Here is a 15662-nt window from a genome sequence, read left to right on the forward strand (position 1 = left end):
GCGTTATTCGCTACTGATGCCCAGTGCAGTGTTCAGAAGTTTGTGGTGTCATGTCTATAGCCATAGGCATATGATTGCGCAGGAGGGGAGTCTGGACAGGCGAGGATGCGCTTCTGATGATAAAGCTTTTCAGAAGCCGGTCTCGTGCGTTAACTCTCACTCAGACTTGTGCTGGGTGATGCAAGGATGCTGTGCTGCTCTCTCCTCCTTCCCCTACGTGGCATTTAACCATTTGCTGGTGGGGCGGGGAGAGGATGAGGGCAACCTAGGTTTTAGAAGATGATGCTTCCCGTGAATTTTAAGGTGAGGAGGGTACCCCACTAGTGCTGGAAAGCGTTGCTTGTTGACGTGGTCTGGCCCTTCCCATTCTGTACCGGTCGGGTCCCAGGAGGTTGAATACAAAACGCGACGAACGGAAACAGGAGCGTAGTCAGCGGAACCAGCGTTGCAACCCAAAATACCCCCGCTCTCATCCTGGCGATTTTTAGGATCCGACTGCACGCCGACGCCGCTCCGCCGTGACTCCAGCGCGCTAACGCTCGTCCTTCTCGCCGGCAGCACTCCATAGTGGGGAGCCCGGCTGGCGGAAAGGGCCCGCCCGTGTCCCTGCCGACGTCGCCGCAGGCGGCCGACGCGCTGGAGCCGCCCTCGGCGCGCTAACCGCGCCCGCTCCGGCTCCGAGTCCTCCAAGTCTGCCGTGCGCAGCGTCATCGACAGGATCCGCGGCCCGCTCGCAGTCTGTCGTCGAATCCGATAAACGCAAGTTCGCGGTGAGTACGCGGGGTGGCGCTGCCGTCGGCCGCCGGGCGGAAGGCGCCGCTTCGGCGTTTTGCGTGCGGCGCGCTGCTGTCGTGTTCCAGAGGTTGGCTGACGGTGGTCGTGGGAGGCGCCGAGCTGCTGCAGTCAGGCTGGGCGATGCCACGGCTGGGGAACGCTCAGTGGAAGCCAGATACGGACACAAGGCACACGTCGCCTGCAAACGGCGGCCTCCGAGCACAGTAGATGCCGGCGGCGTGGCGGCCTTCTGTTAGACAAAATGATATTGCATGATCCGGATAGCTGGATGCGCTGGACGTTTGGATCGGGAGGGAACTAATGTGACTGGAATATTTACCAGCTGGTGGAATCTTGTCTGTTGCGGGGTCAATATCTGCGCTGATAAGTACAATCAACATTTCATGCGCTCATGAAGTTAAGTGGCAACTTTAATTTATCTAAAATTTTGTGGATGAAGTTTCTGTCAAAATGAAGCTCATTTAATCATCGTTTAACGATCGCCTAAATGTTCCATTCCAACGACCCCTGCAACCAGCACTCCAGCGAACAGGGGTACAATCTCTTAACCCCCTTTGAACCCGTAAAGCATGGCCAACGCTGACGGTTAATGTTTTGTTTTTGTTTTTGTTTGGGTGGTGGATGTTTGTCACATAGTATTCATAACGTACTAAATAAAGATGCCTTTGTGAGGTCATTTCTGCTTGAAGAGCAGCCATATTCGGTGCCTGTTAGTTTTTCCACGTGTGGATGCCGCGTTTAACATGGCAAGGCCTATGCACCCCTTATTCGTTGCGTGCACTGGCCAGAATTATTCCAATCATTCACACATACTGTCGTGTAGCATTGCTTTTTCCGTAAATTTAGGTCAGGATATATCCAGGCGCAGGTGGTTTGTAATCTGCTATTGAACTGTGCTGTCGAATACGACGCTGCGATAAAACTAAATGCTGCAGTCGTGGGGATAAAAACTGGTATTTCGGGTGAGGGCAACACCGATATTTCTTCTGCGGTGCAGTGTGCGTGCATTTCGACGGCTATCAGTGTATTCTGTATGGAAAAGGTGGCGCTAGTGTGCGCAGTGTGCAACATTCGCAGCCCGTCCCGTGTCGAGAGCGACTGGCCCGCACAGAAGCTCAGAGTCCCGTGTGCCCGTCAGCCGGGGTCTCCTTCAGCGCCCTCTGGCGGCGGACCGGATCCAGAGCTGGCGATCCAGATCCAGATCCAGAGCTCTGTCCTGACGCGGCCCGGGAGGCGGGGGCTCTCGGCGACGGACCGACACTCCCGTCCTCAGCAGCTCAGTCGCTCGGCGGCACTGCATCCACACCGTGCCAGTCGCCGGTGGGTGGCTCGGTATCTGGGTCACACTGTCGATGGTGACATTCGGCCAGGAGAGGGCGGTCAACTTTTGACAACTGAAAGCTGCGCAGAGCGCTTAGTGGGCTGCCTCCCGGCTGCACGGGCTGGCGTAATCCCTGATCAGTGGCAAACTTCCCGGGGTTATCAGCTAAGGCTATCAGCTAAGGCTATCAGCTCATCATGGGCAGTCTTCTCTGTCGGGACGATTTCCCGGCGACGGCTGCTAGCTGCTAGCCTTCCCTTCCTTCCCTAGCTGCTAGCCTTTCCTTCCTTTTCTAGCTACTAGCCTTTCCTTCCTTCCCTAGCTGCTAGCCTTCCCTTCCTTCCCTAGCTGCTAGCCTTTCCTTCCTTTTCTAGCCGCTAGCCTTTCCTGAGACGTTTCTCGCCATCCGAAGTGTCCTGCGCCGATTGTTCGCACCGGCCGCATGTCGCCTCATTAATTTGAATGGTGCTCCGATCGTGTTGCTGGCCCGCCTCGGCGGCGGCGTGTGGCTCGGGTCGGCCGCGCGCTGTTCGACATCCAATCGTCGGCGCTCGGCCGTCGGGAGCCGGAAGGAGCGGTTCCGAGCCGGAAGGGCGCGGCACCTCCCTTGTGCGCCTCCGGCCGGGTGGACTCTGCCAGCGTCCTCCTCCGTGTAGCGTCTGTCGACGCGCGACCCCGGCCTGGCGACCGCGTCCGATAGCCGGCCGGTGGACGATGGTAGCCGACTGGAGCGGCGTCGAGCACGGCTCGCTTCGCCGGTGACGGGTCGGCGCCGAGCACGGCTCGCCTCACCGGTGGCAGGTCGGCGCCGAGCACGGCTCGCTTCGCCGGTGACGGGTCGGCGCCGAGCACGGCGCGCCTCGCCGGTGACAGGTCGGCGCCAAGCACGGCTCGCTTCGCCGGTGACGGGTCGGCCGGTTCGGCGCCGAGCATGGCTCGCCTCACCGGTGACGGGTCGGCGCCGAGTACGGCTCGCTTCGCCTGTGACAGGTCGGCGCCGAGCACGGCTCGTCTCGCCGGTGACGGGTCGGCGCCGGGCACGGCTCGCTCCGCCGGTGACAGGTCGGCGCCGAGCACGGCTCGTCTCGCCGGTGACGGGTCGGCGCCGGGCACGGCTCGCTTCGCCGGTGACAGGTCGGCGCCGAGCACGGCTCGTCTCGCCGGTGACGGGTCGGCGCCGGGCACGGCTCGTTCCGCCGGTGACAGGTCGGCGCCGAGCACGGCTCGTCTCGCCGGTGACGGGTCGGCGCCGAGCACGGCTCGCTTCGCCGGTGACAGGTCGGCGCCGAGCACGGTTCGCCTCACCGGTGACCGGTCGGCGCCGTGCCGGGTTGTGCGACGCTCCCGCCGCCGGCCGAACCGCGACGCCCGAACGCCGACCTACACTCGACGGCGAGGGCACCACTGGCTGGTGGGCACGTGACGCGCGGCGTACTCGGTGCGCCCGACAGCCGTACGCTCTGTCCGTAGCAGACAACGGCGTCTCTCACCGACTGGCTTATCTTTATAGTGCCCCCCGGTGTTGAACAACGGCTCGGTGTGAAGGCAGCAGCAGATACTGCAATCGTAGCACTCGAGACTGATCGCGTGAGAGTAGAACGCTGTGATTGGGGGGGAGGAGGGGGGGGGGGAGGGGGCGAAGGGGAGGGAAGACGGGCAGGCATCAGGGTCGAATTTTGCATTTTGTCGTAATGGTGGTGCAAAAGTCATATCATGCACATGCTATTTTAGTTGGAAAAACCGCCGCGGAACAGGGAACTGGAAGCGTTGCATTTAGTATATGGGGCACGACTTGTGTCGGGTACAATTTTTGCCAGAACAAGCATTTGAAGGTTTCGGATTGCATCATCTCGATGCGCGTTCCGCTCCTGGTCCCAAATGATCGCCTCGTCGGCGATGGGGGTAGCAATTCGTTCCTGATCTTCAACTGCGAGATCAACGCTCACACGGCTGCTGGTCGTGCTGAGGGGGTCGCCCCGAGCGGGTCGCGCCGAGCAGATCGCGTTCGTGCAGCAGCCGGTCACGTGACCTGGGGCGCCGGCTTGCGAGCGCCGAGCGCCGCCGCGGCGAGGCAGCCGTGCCCGCTTCCGTCCGCGCCTCGGGAGCGTGAATGGTGCGCCATTACGGCCGGTCACGGACTGCGCGTGACCCGCCGGCGGCCCTTCGTCGGCTGTCGGACGGCCGCCGCCGCCGCCCGCTGCCGGCGGTCCAGGTCCGGTCCGGCCGGCCGCAGGGGGCGGCTGCCCCCTCCCCCCCCCCCACGCCCGGGACGTAATCCCAGCGACGGCGCGGCACGTAATCGAGGCATGAGCTGTCTGTCGCTCCGATGTCCGTGCTCGGGTGGCTGCCGCAGGGGGTAATCCCGCGGTGCTGTCTTTTGTTGCGGCTTGCCAGTGCCAGCGCGAAGGATTGCTGAGGAGGTGAAGAGATTGAGCTGAAGGTAACGCACGCCGTGCTGTACCATGGTATAGGAAACTGGCAGTCTGCTTGGCAGCTGTGGTCGTCACTTACCAAAAAATGAGTGGCGCCCAGCAGTGATATGGGATTTTTATGAACATTTCTGTTTGTAATGTTGCCATAGGCCTACGTTAAAACAAAATAAAAATGTGTGAAAAGATCTGCCCTCACCCCCACCCCACCCCTTAAAGCGCTCGGCATACGCGTTAGGAGCGCACGAACTGCAGTGCATTCAGCACCGGCTGGTTTTGTGTAAACCGGCATCTATCCACACACGGTATGCACGGTGGCCATCATTTCATCCCCCACCGATTCCGCGCATGGCATCTTAAAGCCATCCCGCCACACCTCTCAGCGAGCGTCATCCCTGTCGTCATCTGCGGCAGCGATGGCTGGGGCTGGTCGCGCCGGAAGAGCGCCGTGCCTTTCCTCTGCAGCGGCGGGGGCGGCGGAGGTACCAGCGCGGCCGCCGCGCCCGCCGCCGGGGCCTGCGTCGCACGGCCGTCTCCGATGCCGGCCGCTGATTGGTCAGCGCGCCGGAAAACCCACCGCTGCTAGACCTCGGGGCTCCTAAGGAGCCCCGCCAGAGCCCCGTCCGAGGCCTCTTCATCCTAACCGCAGAAAGAAGGCCGAGTTGCATGGACAGGTTTCGCTCTTAATTGTACTGCGCATCGTCATCGAACTGAAGTCGGCAAATTCTGCGCCGTGATGGCATCTCCCCCGGGGCCCTGCTTCCGCTTGTCGGGGCCCTCTGACGCCACCAGCCGTCCGACCGCGGCCTGGCGGCTGGTGGGCATCGGGCAGGCAGGCCGCTGGCCAGCCGGCCGGCCGTGGTCAGCGCCGGCCGTGGACGCCGGCCGTGCAGAATGTGCCAGTATCAGCCCGCCGTCTGCGCCGCTCGCCGGCCATCCGTCTCGTATGCACGTGTCGGCCCGAGGGCCGTCCTCTCTCGCGTGGCAACAAGCTTTGCTTCTGACTGCGCTGTGGCGGTGCTGTCTCCGTCGGCGTTCGTCACTGTCTTGCTCTTGTGGACCTGATCGATGTGCCTAGCTGCAGGGAGTTCTGATCTTCAGGTGGGAAATTTGCCTTGCCCGCGTTAGTCGGCGCTAGGACTGTAAAGGCGAGCGCGGGTGGAGAATGGGGGTGACGGAGAGGATGTAGCACGTTTGGGATGCGGCCTAGCCCTTCCCAAAATCTGGCGTCTCCTCTGATTTCGACCAGTTAGGTTTAGATTTTAGAGACGCCGGTCGGTGATTTCCACATGTAGCCTCTTTATGAGCGTTGTGCTTGTGGTTGTGCGCCGCGGGCCTCAAATGCGCCATAGGACCCTTCACCACAAATGTTGAGGGTTCTCAGCCCCCCCCCCCCCCCTCCATTCCTGCATAGGTGTCCTGGCATCGGGCTGTGGCTCAGCGGTACGAGTTTTGTGCACAAACCTTACAATTCAGCGTGTTAAAAATCGTCAGGCGAGCTAATTTGGCGAAACGGCATGAACAACGGCTGCAACGTCAAACCATGCTTTTGAAGTTCGATTTTTTTCAGGCTGGTGTGATGATTTTCTAACCGGGCATGTGTTGCGCCCTGGCATCACAAGACCGTGATAATCGGAAAAGCCCTGTTATAGGACGGGCTGGTGAAGCCGGCGGATTGAATTTGATCCGTTACAGTGCCTCGCCTGCTCGCCTAACGGGTTCCTCGTATAGTTATGGGGTCACGGATCAGGCGTGCCCTTCAGAAGGCTTTCATGCAGGTCAGACGGGCCTCATTGTGTCGAATCAACGCTCGTCCCAGCGCAGTGGTGCGACTGGCCAGAGCCGCATTAGCCCCTGCTGAACAGACAGGAAATTGTCGGCGGCGGTCAGGGACAGAGTCAGGTCATAATGGCCGTAACCCAGTCTGGCTGAAGGGTGGAGCTTCCCGCCGCTGATTGGGTCCTGATTACGACTCGCCCTGCGCGGATGATGGTTAAGCTTTCTAAGTGACGCCGTACAACCGGGAGAGACATGTTAAACCGGTTGCTTATTTGCCGTTGGAGGTGTTGCATATCGTTAAGGATTGTGCTGGTACATGCGGTAATCCCGTAACCAGCAGGCCGACCAGCAGCCAGCGGACGGCCCTACATCCAGGCGCCCAGTCAGGGCCTGTTGTGGGACGGGGCCTCCTGATACCTCCTGACGCCTGGTACATTCCTGCCACCTGGTCGTCTCCTAGGCACCCTGACAGGAGATGTGTTTGCTCACACCTGCATAGTGTTTTGTACGACCAATAATGTTATGTTCCCACAGAGGTCAAGTGCAGTTGTTAAGACGAATTATCTCAGGTAAAAGGCAACCCGATCGAGGCATAAGCAATCGTTAACGTCAGGAGGTGCTGATGCTTGAAATGTTTGGAAGCCACCACTGTGTTTGTAGAGTTACTCTCACCATCGTGCGGATGCAGCTGTATTTGAGCCAACTTGCTTAACGTAGGTATTTGTGGAATAAGATTTATTCGCATCTGCTGGCGTTAAAGAAAATGCCAGCCTTTGCACAGTATTGGCGAATTTTGTCGGGTATTCAGGGCGTAAATGCAAGTTTCTCCCTGCTGTTTCAAAGATGTGCTTATATCCAAATCAACAGTTTAAAGAATTATATGCTGATCTTGAGACTTCGGGGGAGCGGTCCTGGGATCCCGGTATCCCCTCGGTTACACTCCTGCCCACGTCATTCATTTTGTGTAGGGAATCTGACTGGATTAGACGTGTTTGAGTCTGCGATGACATGCATCCATCTATTAGTCGACACGTCCCTAATTATCTACCGTACAACCTCTTATTTTGCAGATGTTGTGTGCTAGCCGGTGCGACTATGCGTGCAGAATCAAAAGACGACCTTATCAGCGCGACAGGTGCAATGATGCGTCATAAGCGGGTTGAGATTTCTAAAAATAAACGCAGCACATGCATTCCCTATAATTGCGCTTCGCAGTAGCCCGATTTACGTGGTTTGTGCCAGTGTTGCACTGTTATGCAAGCTCTCGGGACCTTACGCCAAACACGTCGATGGGACGTGACAAAGTCAACGACAATGCGATGTCCGCCTCTAATAAGCGATTAAAATGGTACCAAGCACCCATCATCACTGCAACTCTCAAGCCCTGCAACCGAGGGAAAACGAATAATGGTTTTCAGGCATCGGTCGTTCACAATATCACACTATCTGTGCCTCGACCGGTGACGTGTGGCGTTCGGCAGTGGTTCGATCAGGAGCGTCACGTCGCTACGTGACCATGTAACGCGCCGTACCGGTGACCCCGGCTGGTGTGCGGTGACCTGTGACCAGGCGACCCCTGACACGTGACCTGTGACCCGTGACCCGTGACCCGTGGCGAGCTGACGACATGGACGTGATGGGGCAGGGGCAGCCGGGCGGCGGAGAACGGCCATTAGTTTCGTATTGTGGTGCCGGTCAGGGGCGCCGTCCGGACGCCGGCCTCGCGACCAGGGGCTCCAGGTTCGAATCTTGCCCGCGGCGTCTTTATAGCGGCTCGGTCAAGCGACTGACGTAGGAAGCAGGACGGTTAGGACGGCAGAACCTGCGCACATCGTCAGATAAGAATGATTGATGTCGGCGCTCTTTACCGGCACCCCGCATGAACATTTGTTTACATGCGCAGGTCAGACAATGGCCTGTTACTGGTCGCCGGCTCTAAGTACTGATCTCGGTCAAGACTCGTGCCCCTTTGTCAACGGAACGAAGTTCGTGACCTCCGTGTAAGGGCCTGTAGACTGATACCGTGCTCCAGCATCAGCCCTCGTGACGGCGGGTCAGCGGTCCGCCGTGCCGTGACTGTTTCCTCTGTAAACAATGCTCCCCTGCGAGGATCGCGATTGCATTAGAACACAACCGCACCCGCCAACAAAAGCGCGCGCCTAGCTGCACGGCGGGGATTGTGAGATTAATGGCGCCGGCGGACGCATTGGCCCGTTTCCGCCCGGCCGCCGCCAATTCTCATCGGGCGAATGTGCTCGGCTGGCTGCGGGACTGCGGATGGCCGGCTGGCGCTGTCGAGGCGGGGTCTGGGCCTCCGGGGCCGATGTGTAGGAAGGGCTCATGTGGGCTGATGTGTCGGGTCCGAATATGACCGGGGTCCGAGCCCGACAGAGATGCTGATTGCCCTGGGCTCTATGGATGCCATTCGGGGGGGGGGGGGGAGGGGGGGAGGCTGGACGTTGTTTATATGTGTGCCCGTGGAGAGGGAGGTAGAAAGAAGGAGCGGTGTTAAGAAAAGAAATAGGAGGGTGATCATGGGTCATCGACAGCACTGACAAAATGTGGAGGAAGAGACGATTACATGGAAGGTGATCATAGATATGGCGCTGTTTTTATTGGGACATGCCATGCAGGCTGAGATAATAGGTTTTGAGACATTACTCCGGGAAAACATAACTTCGTTTTCTTTTTCCTCTGTTAGTCCCTTGGGAGTGATATTGGTAGTCGTGAGCTAAACAGCGAGATAATTATTTCGCATTAAAGGTAAACTTATTTCAGGGTAGTGATAGCAGCTTGTGAAAAGCCCCCGTCACACTATGACCTCTCCCGCCATCTCTCGGGGCAGGACACAGCACGGTGGCGGGGCGCGTGCTGACCCGCGGAGGGGCCCCTCCACCCCCGGCGGGACGCGGTCACAGAGGCCCGGCCGAGAGGGTCGGGGTCAGGCCCGACGGAGAGGTCGGGGTCAGGCCCGGCGAAGGGGTCGCCATCAAGCCCGGCGGAGAGGTTTGGGGGCAGGCCCGGCAGAAAGGTCGGGGTCATGTCAGGCGGAGATGTGGGGGCAGGCCGGCGGAGAGACCTGGAGCAGGCCCGGCGGAGAGGTCGGGGTCAGGCCCGGCGGAGAGGTCGGGGTCAGGCCCGGCGGAGAGACCTGGAGCAGGCCCGGCGGAGAGACCTGGAGCAGGCCCGGCGGAGAGGTCGGGGTCAGGCCCGGCGGCGCGGCGCTGCCGGACCTGACCCTGCCCGCGGTGGGGCGCGGGTGGACACACAGCCCCGGCACCGCACCACTTGATTAGCCGGCGATAACGGCGCCTCGGCCGCCCTTAAGCCCGCAGGGATGATCCCTATCGTGACTTCTGGCGGCGCGAAATGTCAAGGATTTTTGCTGTGCTGGTGAACTTTGGTTTTTTGCGAAAAAGGAGGTAAAAACCAGCTTCGAGGCTCCGTGGGGTGTCCGTTCTGCACGCTTGCCGTTGAGCGGCGGCTGGCCTGTCTCTCTGGCGGAGTGCGCTGCCAGCCTGTGCGCTGGGCTGCCGTCCTTAGGTGATTAGGAGAACCCCTACTGCGCCGGGCGGTCGCGTGGAATCCGGCCCGATAATTTAATCGCGCTAATCTGGCGTGACGTCAGCGGTGAGGTGGACCGGCCATCGGACGGCAGAGTCGAGCCGGCTGATGCCGAGATATTGCGGTCTGCCCGAGGGTGACGTGACGGATGCCGCCGGGCGTGACGTGATGCCGGAAGGCGACCCTTCATCCAAGTCACGCGGCTCCGGTGACCTGACCTGACCTGACTGGCCGCCGTCGGCCGCACAGGGCACCGGGTGTCCCTGCTGCTGCACGGAGCGCGCACGAGGGCCTCACTGGCCGCCGTCGGCCGCACAGGCACCGGGTGTCCGCTGTGGCACGGAGCGCGCACGAGGCCTCACTGGCCGCCGTCGGCCGCACAGGCACCGGGTGTCCGCTGTGGCACGGAGCGCGCACGAGGCCTCACTGGCCGCCGTCGGCCGCACAGGCACCGGGTGTCCGCTGTGGCACGGAGCGCGGCACGAGGCCTCACTGGCCGCCGTCGGCCGCACAGGCACTGGGTGTCCGCTATGGCACGGGGCGCGCACGAGGCCTCACTGGTCTCCGGCGGTTTGGGGTCAGGCGACGCGGGGCCGGCGTGCCTGCAGGTCATCTCGCCTTTACACCCGCGCCCCCCTCGGTCCTTTTCCTTCCCCTGCGACACAACGGGCGCCGGGGCGAACGAATGGAGAATACTGAGAAAAGCCGACGTCCCAAAGCAGCCAGGACGGAGATCTTCGGCGGAAGATGATGATGAAATTAAGACGACTTCAATGAAAGGTGGCGCGGGCCGCTGTCGCGCCTGTCAGGCCGCATTCTCCGCCCTCGTGCGGAAGACGAGCGAGAGATCATGACGGCACGCCGTGGTTTGTGGCGGAGGGGGTATCGCTGACGTCACTGTTGCTTGGTGCGGTGATGGATCAGCTGTCGCGTAAGTGGCTCCGGTGTTAGCCCCCCGCTTCACGGCGCTGTCGGTATGTGCGGGGTTCGGAGCGTCGGACCGATCGATGGGGGTGTCGGGATCAGCCGCATCCGGTCCTGCCGTGGTTTCCGGCCGTCGTCAGGGTCGTCGGAGGAATGACTGAGGAGCGGCGCACATTGTCCTCCGAGGTCGGCGCATTCCGTCTTCCGGGGACGGTGCATGCCGTCCTCATACCGTCGCCCGTCCCCGCCAGCCGGTGCCCCAGCCGGCGTGACTCCCGGCGTCTCCAGCGACGTTGTTTGTTTCCAATGTCATTGCTATTGCTTGCCACGGTTTCTGGGAGCTGTCTTCGGCTGTTCTCCGTTCCCGGCAAAATGCGGCGTGTGGCCCCCGGCGGCGGCTGCGGCCGCGGCTCCGGACGGCACGACGGCCGATCGGGGCGGTCCGGGGGTCTGGGACGATCGGAGCCGGGCAACCCGCCCGGTCGGCCGCCCTGCGCCGCGGTCCGCCGTCCCACGCCGCTGTCAGCCGTCCCACACCGCGGTCCGCCGTCCCACACCGCGGTCGGTCGTCCCACACCGCTGTCGGTCGTCCCACGCCGCGGTCCGCCGTCCCACGCCGCTGTCGGTCGTCCCACACCGCGGTCCGCCGTCCCACGCCGCTGTTGGTCGTCCCACACCGCGGTCCGCCGTCCCACGCCGCTGTCGGTCGTCTCACACCGCTGTCGGTCGTCCCACACCGCGGTCCGCCGTCCCACACCGCTGTCGGTCGCCCCACACCGCTGTCGGTCGTCCCACACCGCTGTCAGCCGTCCCACGCCGCTGTCGGTCATCCCACACCGCGGTCCGCCGTCCCACACCGCTGTCCGCCGTCCCACGCCGCTGTCGACCATCCCACGCCGCTGCCGGCCGTTCCACACCGCGGTCCGCCGTCCCACACCGCTGTCGGTCGTCCCACGCCGCTGTCGGCCATCCCACACCGCGGTCCGCCGTCCCACGCCGCTGTCGGTTGTCCCCCGCCGCTGTCGGTCGTCCCACACCGCTGTCGGTCGTCCCACACCGCTGTTGGTCGTCCCACACCGCGGTCCGCCGTCCCACGCCGCTGTCGGTCATCCCACACCGCGGTCCGCCGTCCCACACCGCTGTCAGCCGTCCCACGCCGCTGTCGGCCATCCCACGCCGCTGCCCGCCGTCCCACACCGCAGTCCGCCGTCCCACGCCGCTGCCGGCCGTCGCACACCGCGGTCCGCCGTCCCACACCGCGGTCCGCCGTCCCACACCGCGGTCCGTCGTCCCACGCCGTTGTCGGCCGTCCCACACCGCTGTCCGCCGTCTCGCAGACGTCGGAGGTGACTATCACAACGGAGAAGTGTTCGGGGGCTCCAGCGGCGCGCAACGTGCACCGGGCTGAGATCTCGGCCGTGTCGGGCTCGCGCTGGCTCGGGGCTCCAGCTCCGGTCGGTCCGCAGTCGGCTCAGAGTTCGCGCTGAGCTCTGCTCCCGACTCCGCTGATGCTCGGCGCCATGCAGGGCGCTCCGACCGACCTCACGGCCTCCGCGCCTCACTCGGGGCGCCGCGTGCGACGGCTCTGTCGCGACGACTGCCGCCCCGCGGCTGGGAGCGGTCGCATCGGCTCCGGGCGATCCCCGCCCTGCTCCGGCTGCGGCAAGCCGACGGTAGCCGTGAGCTGTCCGTACTCAGATTCGTCCTCTGCAGCCACCGTAATCGCAGTGGTGATAAGCTATTCTACCGTCGATTCGTCTCTTCGGTCGCCTGCTGCGAACCACACACACACACATATACACGCACGCACGCACGCACGCACGCGTCCCTCCCCCCTCTTTTCCGCGTGGGCTTTGCATGACGTCCGTGGCTCCAATGCCCGGTGTTCGTCCGCGTCGGCCGCGAGAGCCGCCTGGTGCCGTGTTTCCTCGCCGCGCCTGCGCCGACCGTACCCCCATGAGCGGTCGTCGGCCCACGTGTCTCCCCTCGCCGCGACACGCTGGGCCCCGGCCGCGATGCCGACTCTCCCCCTCGTGCTGAGTGGCGGGTGTCGCGCGCGGGCGGCGCTAGGTCGGGGCAGGCATCGACCGGTCGCGACCGCGACCTCTTGCGGCGGCCGCGGCCGGGCCCGACCGGCCCGATTGGTCGGCGCGCGCCGGCCAGCTCCGCCCGGGTTATCCGGCGGCGGTGGCGGCTTGTCGATGCGGCGGCGCCGGCCGGCTGGCCCAGTCCGCCGCACCCTCCGCCGGCCGCCGGCGCTCAGCGCTCAGTAGCTCCGTCGGTCAGCGCCAGCGGCTCGGTCGGCTCGAGGGGACGCCGGCCGCGGTCGGCGGGGCACCGTCTCGCGACCTTGAGCGCCAGGTGAAGGGGGGTGGAGCCAGGGGGGCGGCCGCGCGCCGGCCGCCGCTGCGTGGCCGCCGCCGCCGCCGCCTGCGCCGCCGACTGTGCCGCCGCGCGCGCGTCACGCGCCGCCGAAGGACGCAGGACCGGTCGTCCGCGGCGGCCGGGCGGCACTCCGTGCGCCGGGCCCGCTGACGACGGCCGAGCGCGCCGCAGTCTGCCCAGCGCCGCCAGTGCTATCGCCCGATACCGGACTGACTTTACGAGCAGTGCGCGGCGACGCCTGGTGGAGATAGCGCCGCGGCCACGGCCGCCCCGACGTGTGCACGTGCCGCTGTAAACTCGTCCGGCGGCCAGACGTATTTATGGCGGTGCGGCTGAGAACGGCGGCGCCGCGGATTATGCGGCATTAGCGGCCGCCTGGCAGTGCTGCCCGGATCGTCCTCGGCGCCACTGCACGCCGGCCGCCAGCCGCTATGGCCGCGCTCTTCCGCAAGAAGAAGCACCACGCTGGACGTGAACGCGCCGCAGAAGAAGGGGCGCAGCCAGTCGCTGGACCCGTCGTCGCTGGCCTACGCGGGGCTGAAGCAGCTGTCGGGCGGCTCCGGTGGCAAGGGCCAGACGCTGGAGCGGCTGCCGGTGCCGTCCGGGTCCGGCTCGCGCTCGCCTAACCGCGGCCTCAGTCCCAGCCGGCGCGCGTCCGAGTTTCTTCGAGGGCGGCCTGCGTCAGTTCCAGCAGCTGTACAAGCGGCGCGGCTCGCGCGAGCCCGATGGCGACGAGCCGTCGCCGCCGCCGGGCGTCGGCGCCGGCGGCCTGCTGCTGCCGCCCGGCCAGCCGCGCCAGCGCAGCGGCTCGGTGGACGTGGGCCGGCCGGCGGCGGCCGGCGGCCGGCGCGGCTCGGCCGAGGGCAGTCGCTCGCTGCCGCAGCAGGGCCGCCGCTCCTCGGTCGACCCCGGCCTGCGCATCTACGGCGCGCGCTGCGCTCCAACGGCGTGCGTCGCAACTCGGTGGACGCCAACGTCAAGCAGTTCCAGGACATCTACCAACGGCGCAAGGCGCTCAAGTCGGAGCAGGCGGCGCTGCTGAACGCCGGCTCGCCCAGCCCCGTGCCGCTGAGCATCCCCGAGTCGCCCGAGATCACGTCGCGGCACCACCAGCCGCGCTCCGCCGACGCCGGCGACTCGGTAAGCGGCTGGCGGCGGTGCGCGGCGGCCGAGCCGCGCCGGCTGTTGCCGCTGTGGGGAGGCTGTGACGGTCGCTGCGTCGCGAGGACTGAGGTCTGCCGCTCAGTGCTGGACGTAGGACATTGGTCATGGGTCATAGGTCTTAGGTCTTAGGTCTTAGGTCATTAGAAGCTGGTGACTGTGGGACTCGGTCCACGTCCCACGGTCGTGGGACCGAAGCAAAGTATGACCGTGGGTGTGATCCGGCTGCGGTGGTCAATAGAGCTTTGCAAACAGCCTCCGGCCAGCTGGTTGTCGTGTCCCGTCAGTCAGGAGCCGTTCTCAGACGTCTCTCGTCAGTCGGGAGCCGTTCTCAGATCTGGCAACTCTCCGAAACAGGCAGCAGGCCCGGTTTGTCGCTTCCCGCTATCCTCGTCCGCGGACGTGTGGGAGGCTCACCCTGGATTGTCCGGTTTCTGAGCACTATCCGTAAGAAGCAAAGGGAAGATTCGGTCTGATTTCTCCGTGCGCTGGACCGTTGCAGGAGTGTAGGTGTCTTGATCCTGGTCTCTCCACGTCATGGATTCCCCGACAGTGGCGTGACCCCGGCTGGTGACTGATGGTGACCCCGGCTGGATACACGCGCTCCTGACGTGGAACGTCGGCAGCGCCTTGCCACTCCCCCCCCCCCCCCCCCCACCGGCGTCGAAAATGCTCCGAGCTTGGCGGTGTTTCCCTCGAGGCGAGTGAGGACCGGGGCTGCCGTTAGTGGCTGTCGTCGCGTGCATGGGCGGCCAGCCACGGATCAGCTCTCGTGTCGCGTGCGCCGCCAGGCCTTGAAGTCGTCGGGCAGCCTGCCAGGATTTGGCCTGTGTTCCCACGCGCCCGCCTCTGAGCGAGCGACAACCGGTGGGACCGGACGTGATCGACCTCCGTGACTTCGCCTCGTCTCGCCGCGAGGCGTCCACGTCCCCTGGAGCGTCAGCGAGCGTCCGAGCCCGCAAGTCCTCCCCTTCAGCCGGCGCCCCGCCGCGCGCTGAGAGTGCGGGGGGGGGGGGGCGCTGACCGGCTGACGGTGGTATTCCAAACCTGTTTGTTTGCGACTGGGCACGGGATGGCTTGACGCGGTCCTCTGTCCGCTCGCGGTTGACCGTATGCTTTACACCGGAATTCGAATCCGGCACACGAGAGGGGCGCCTGTTGCGCAACTGGCGGCTGCAAAAATGGTTGATCATGCTCGGCGCACAGGTGCGGCACCCCGGGCTGATGAATAGAGGAGGTGACGGTGTTGGATGCCCATCCCTTTTAAGCAAGACCACATTCGCAATGCTGAATGTATGAATAAT

The 15662-nt window shown here is 63.8% G+C and overlaps 1 protein-coding gene across 6 annotated transcripts in view; it reads left to right on the forward strand.

Annotated features, from left to right (window-relative positions):
- The window catches only part of SNF4Agamma (SNF4/AMP-activated protein kinase gamma subunit), a 223184-nt gene that overhangs the window by 153057 nt on the left and 54465 nt on the right, over positions 1–15662 (forward strand). The window contains exon 4 of one of the 6 annotated variants that reach the window (XM_037219716.1): positions 559–770. The exons of the other annotated variants lie outside the window; for them this stretch is intronic. Within the exon in view, the coding sequence (XP_037075611.1) occupies positions 559–770 (212 nt within the window). The remainder of the gene's footprint in view (positions 1–558; positions 771–15662) is intronic. 6 annotated transcript variants of the gene reach the window in all.

Source organism: Pollicipes pollicipes, unplaced genomic scaffold (assembly GCF_011947565.3).
Source record: "Pollicipes pollicipes isolate AB1234 unplaced genomic scaffold, Ppol_2.1 Scaffold_4295;HRSCAF=5057_pilon_pilon_pilon, whole genome shotgun sequence".
In the NCBI taxonomy this organism is placed as follows: Eukaryota; Metazoa; Arthropoda; class Thecostraca; order Pollicipedomorpha; family Pollicipedidae; genus Pollicipes; species Pollicipes pollicipes.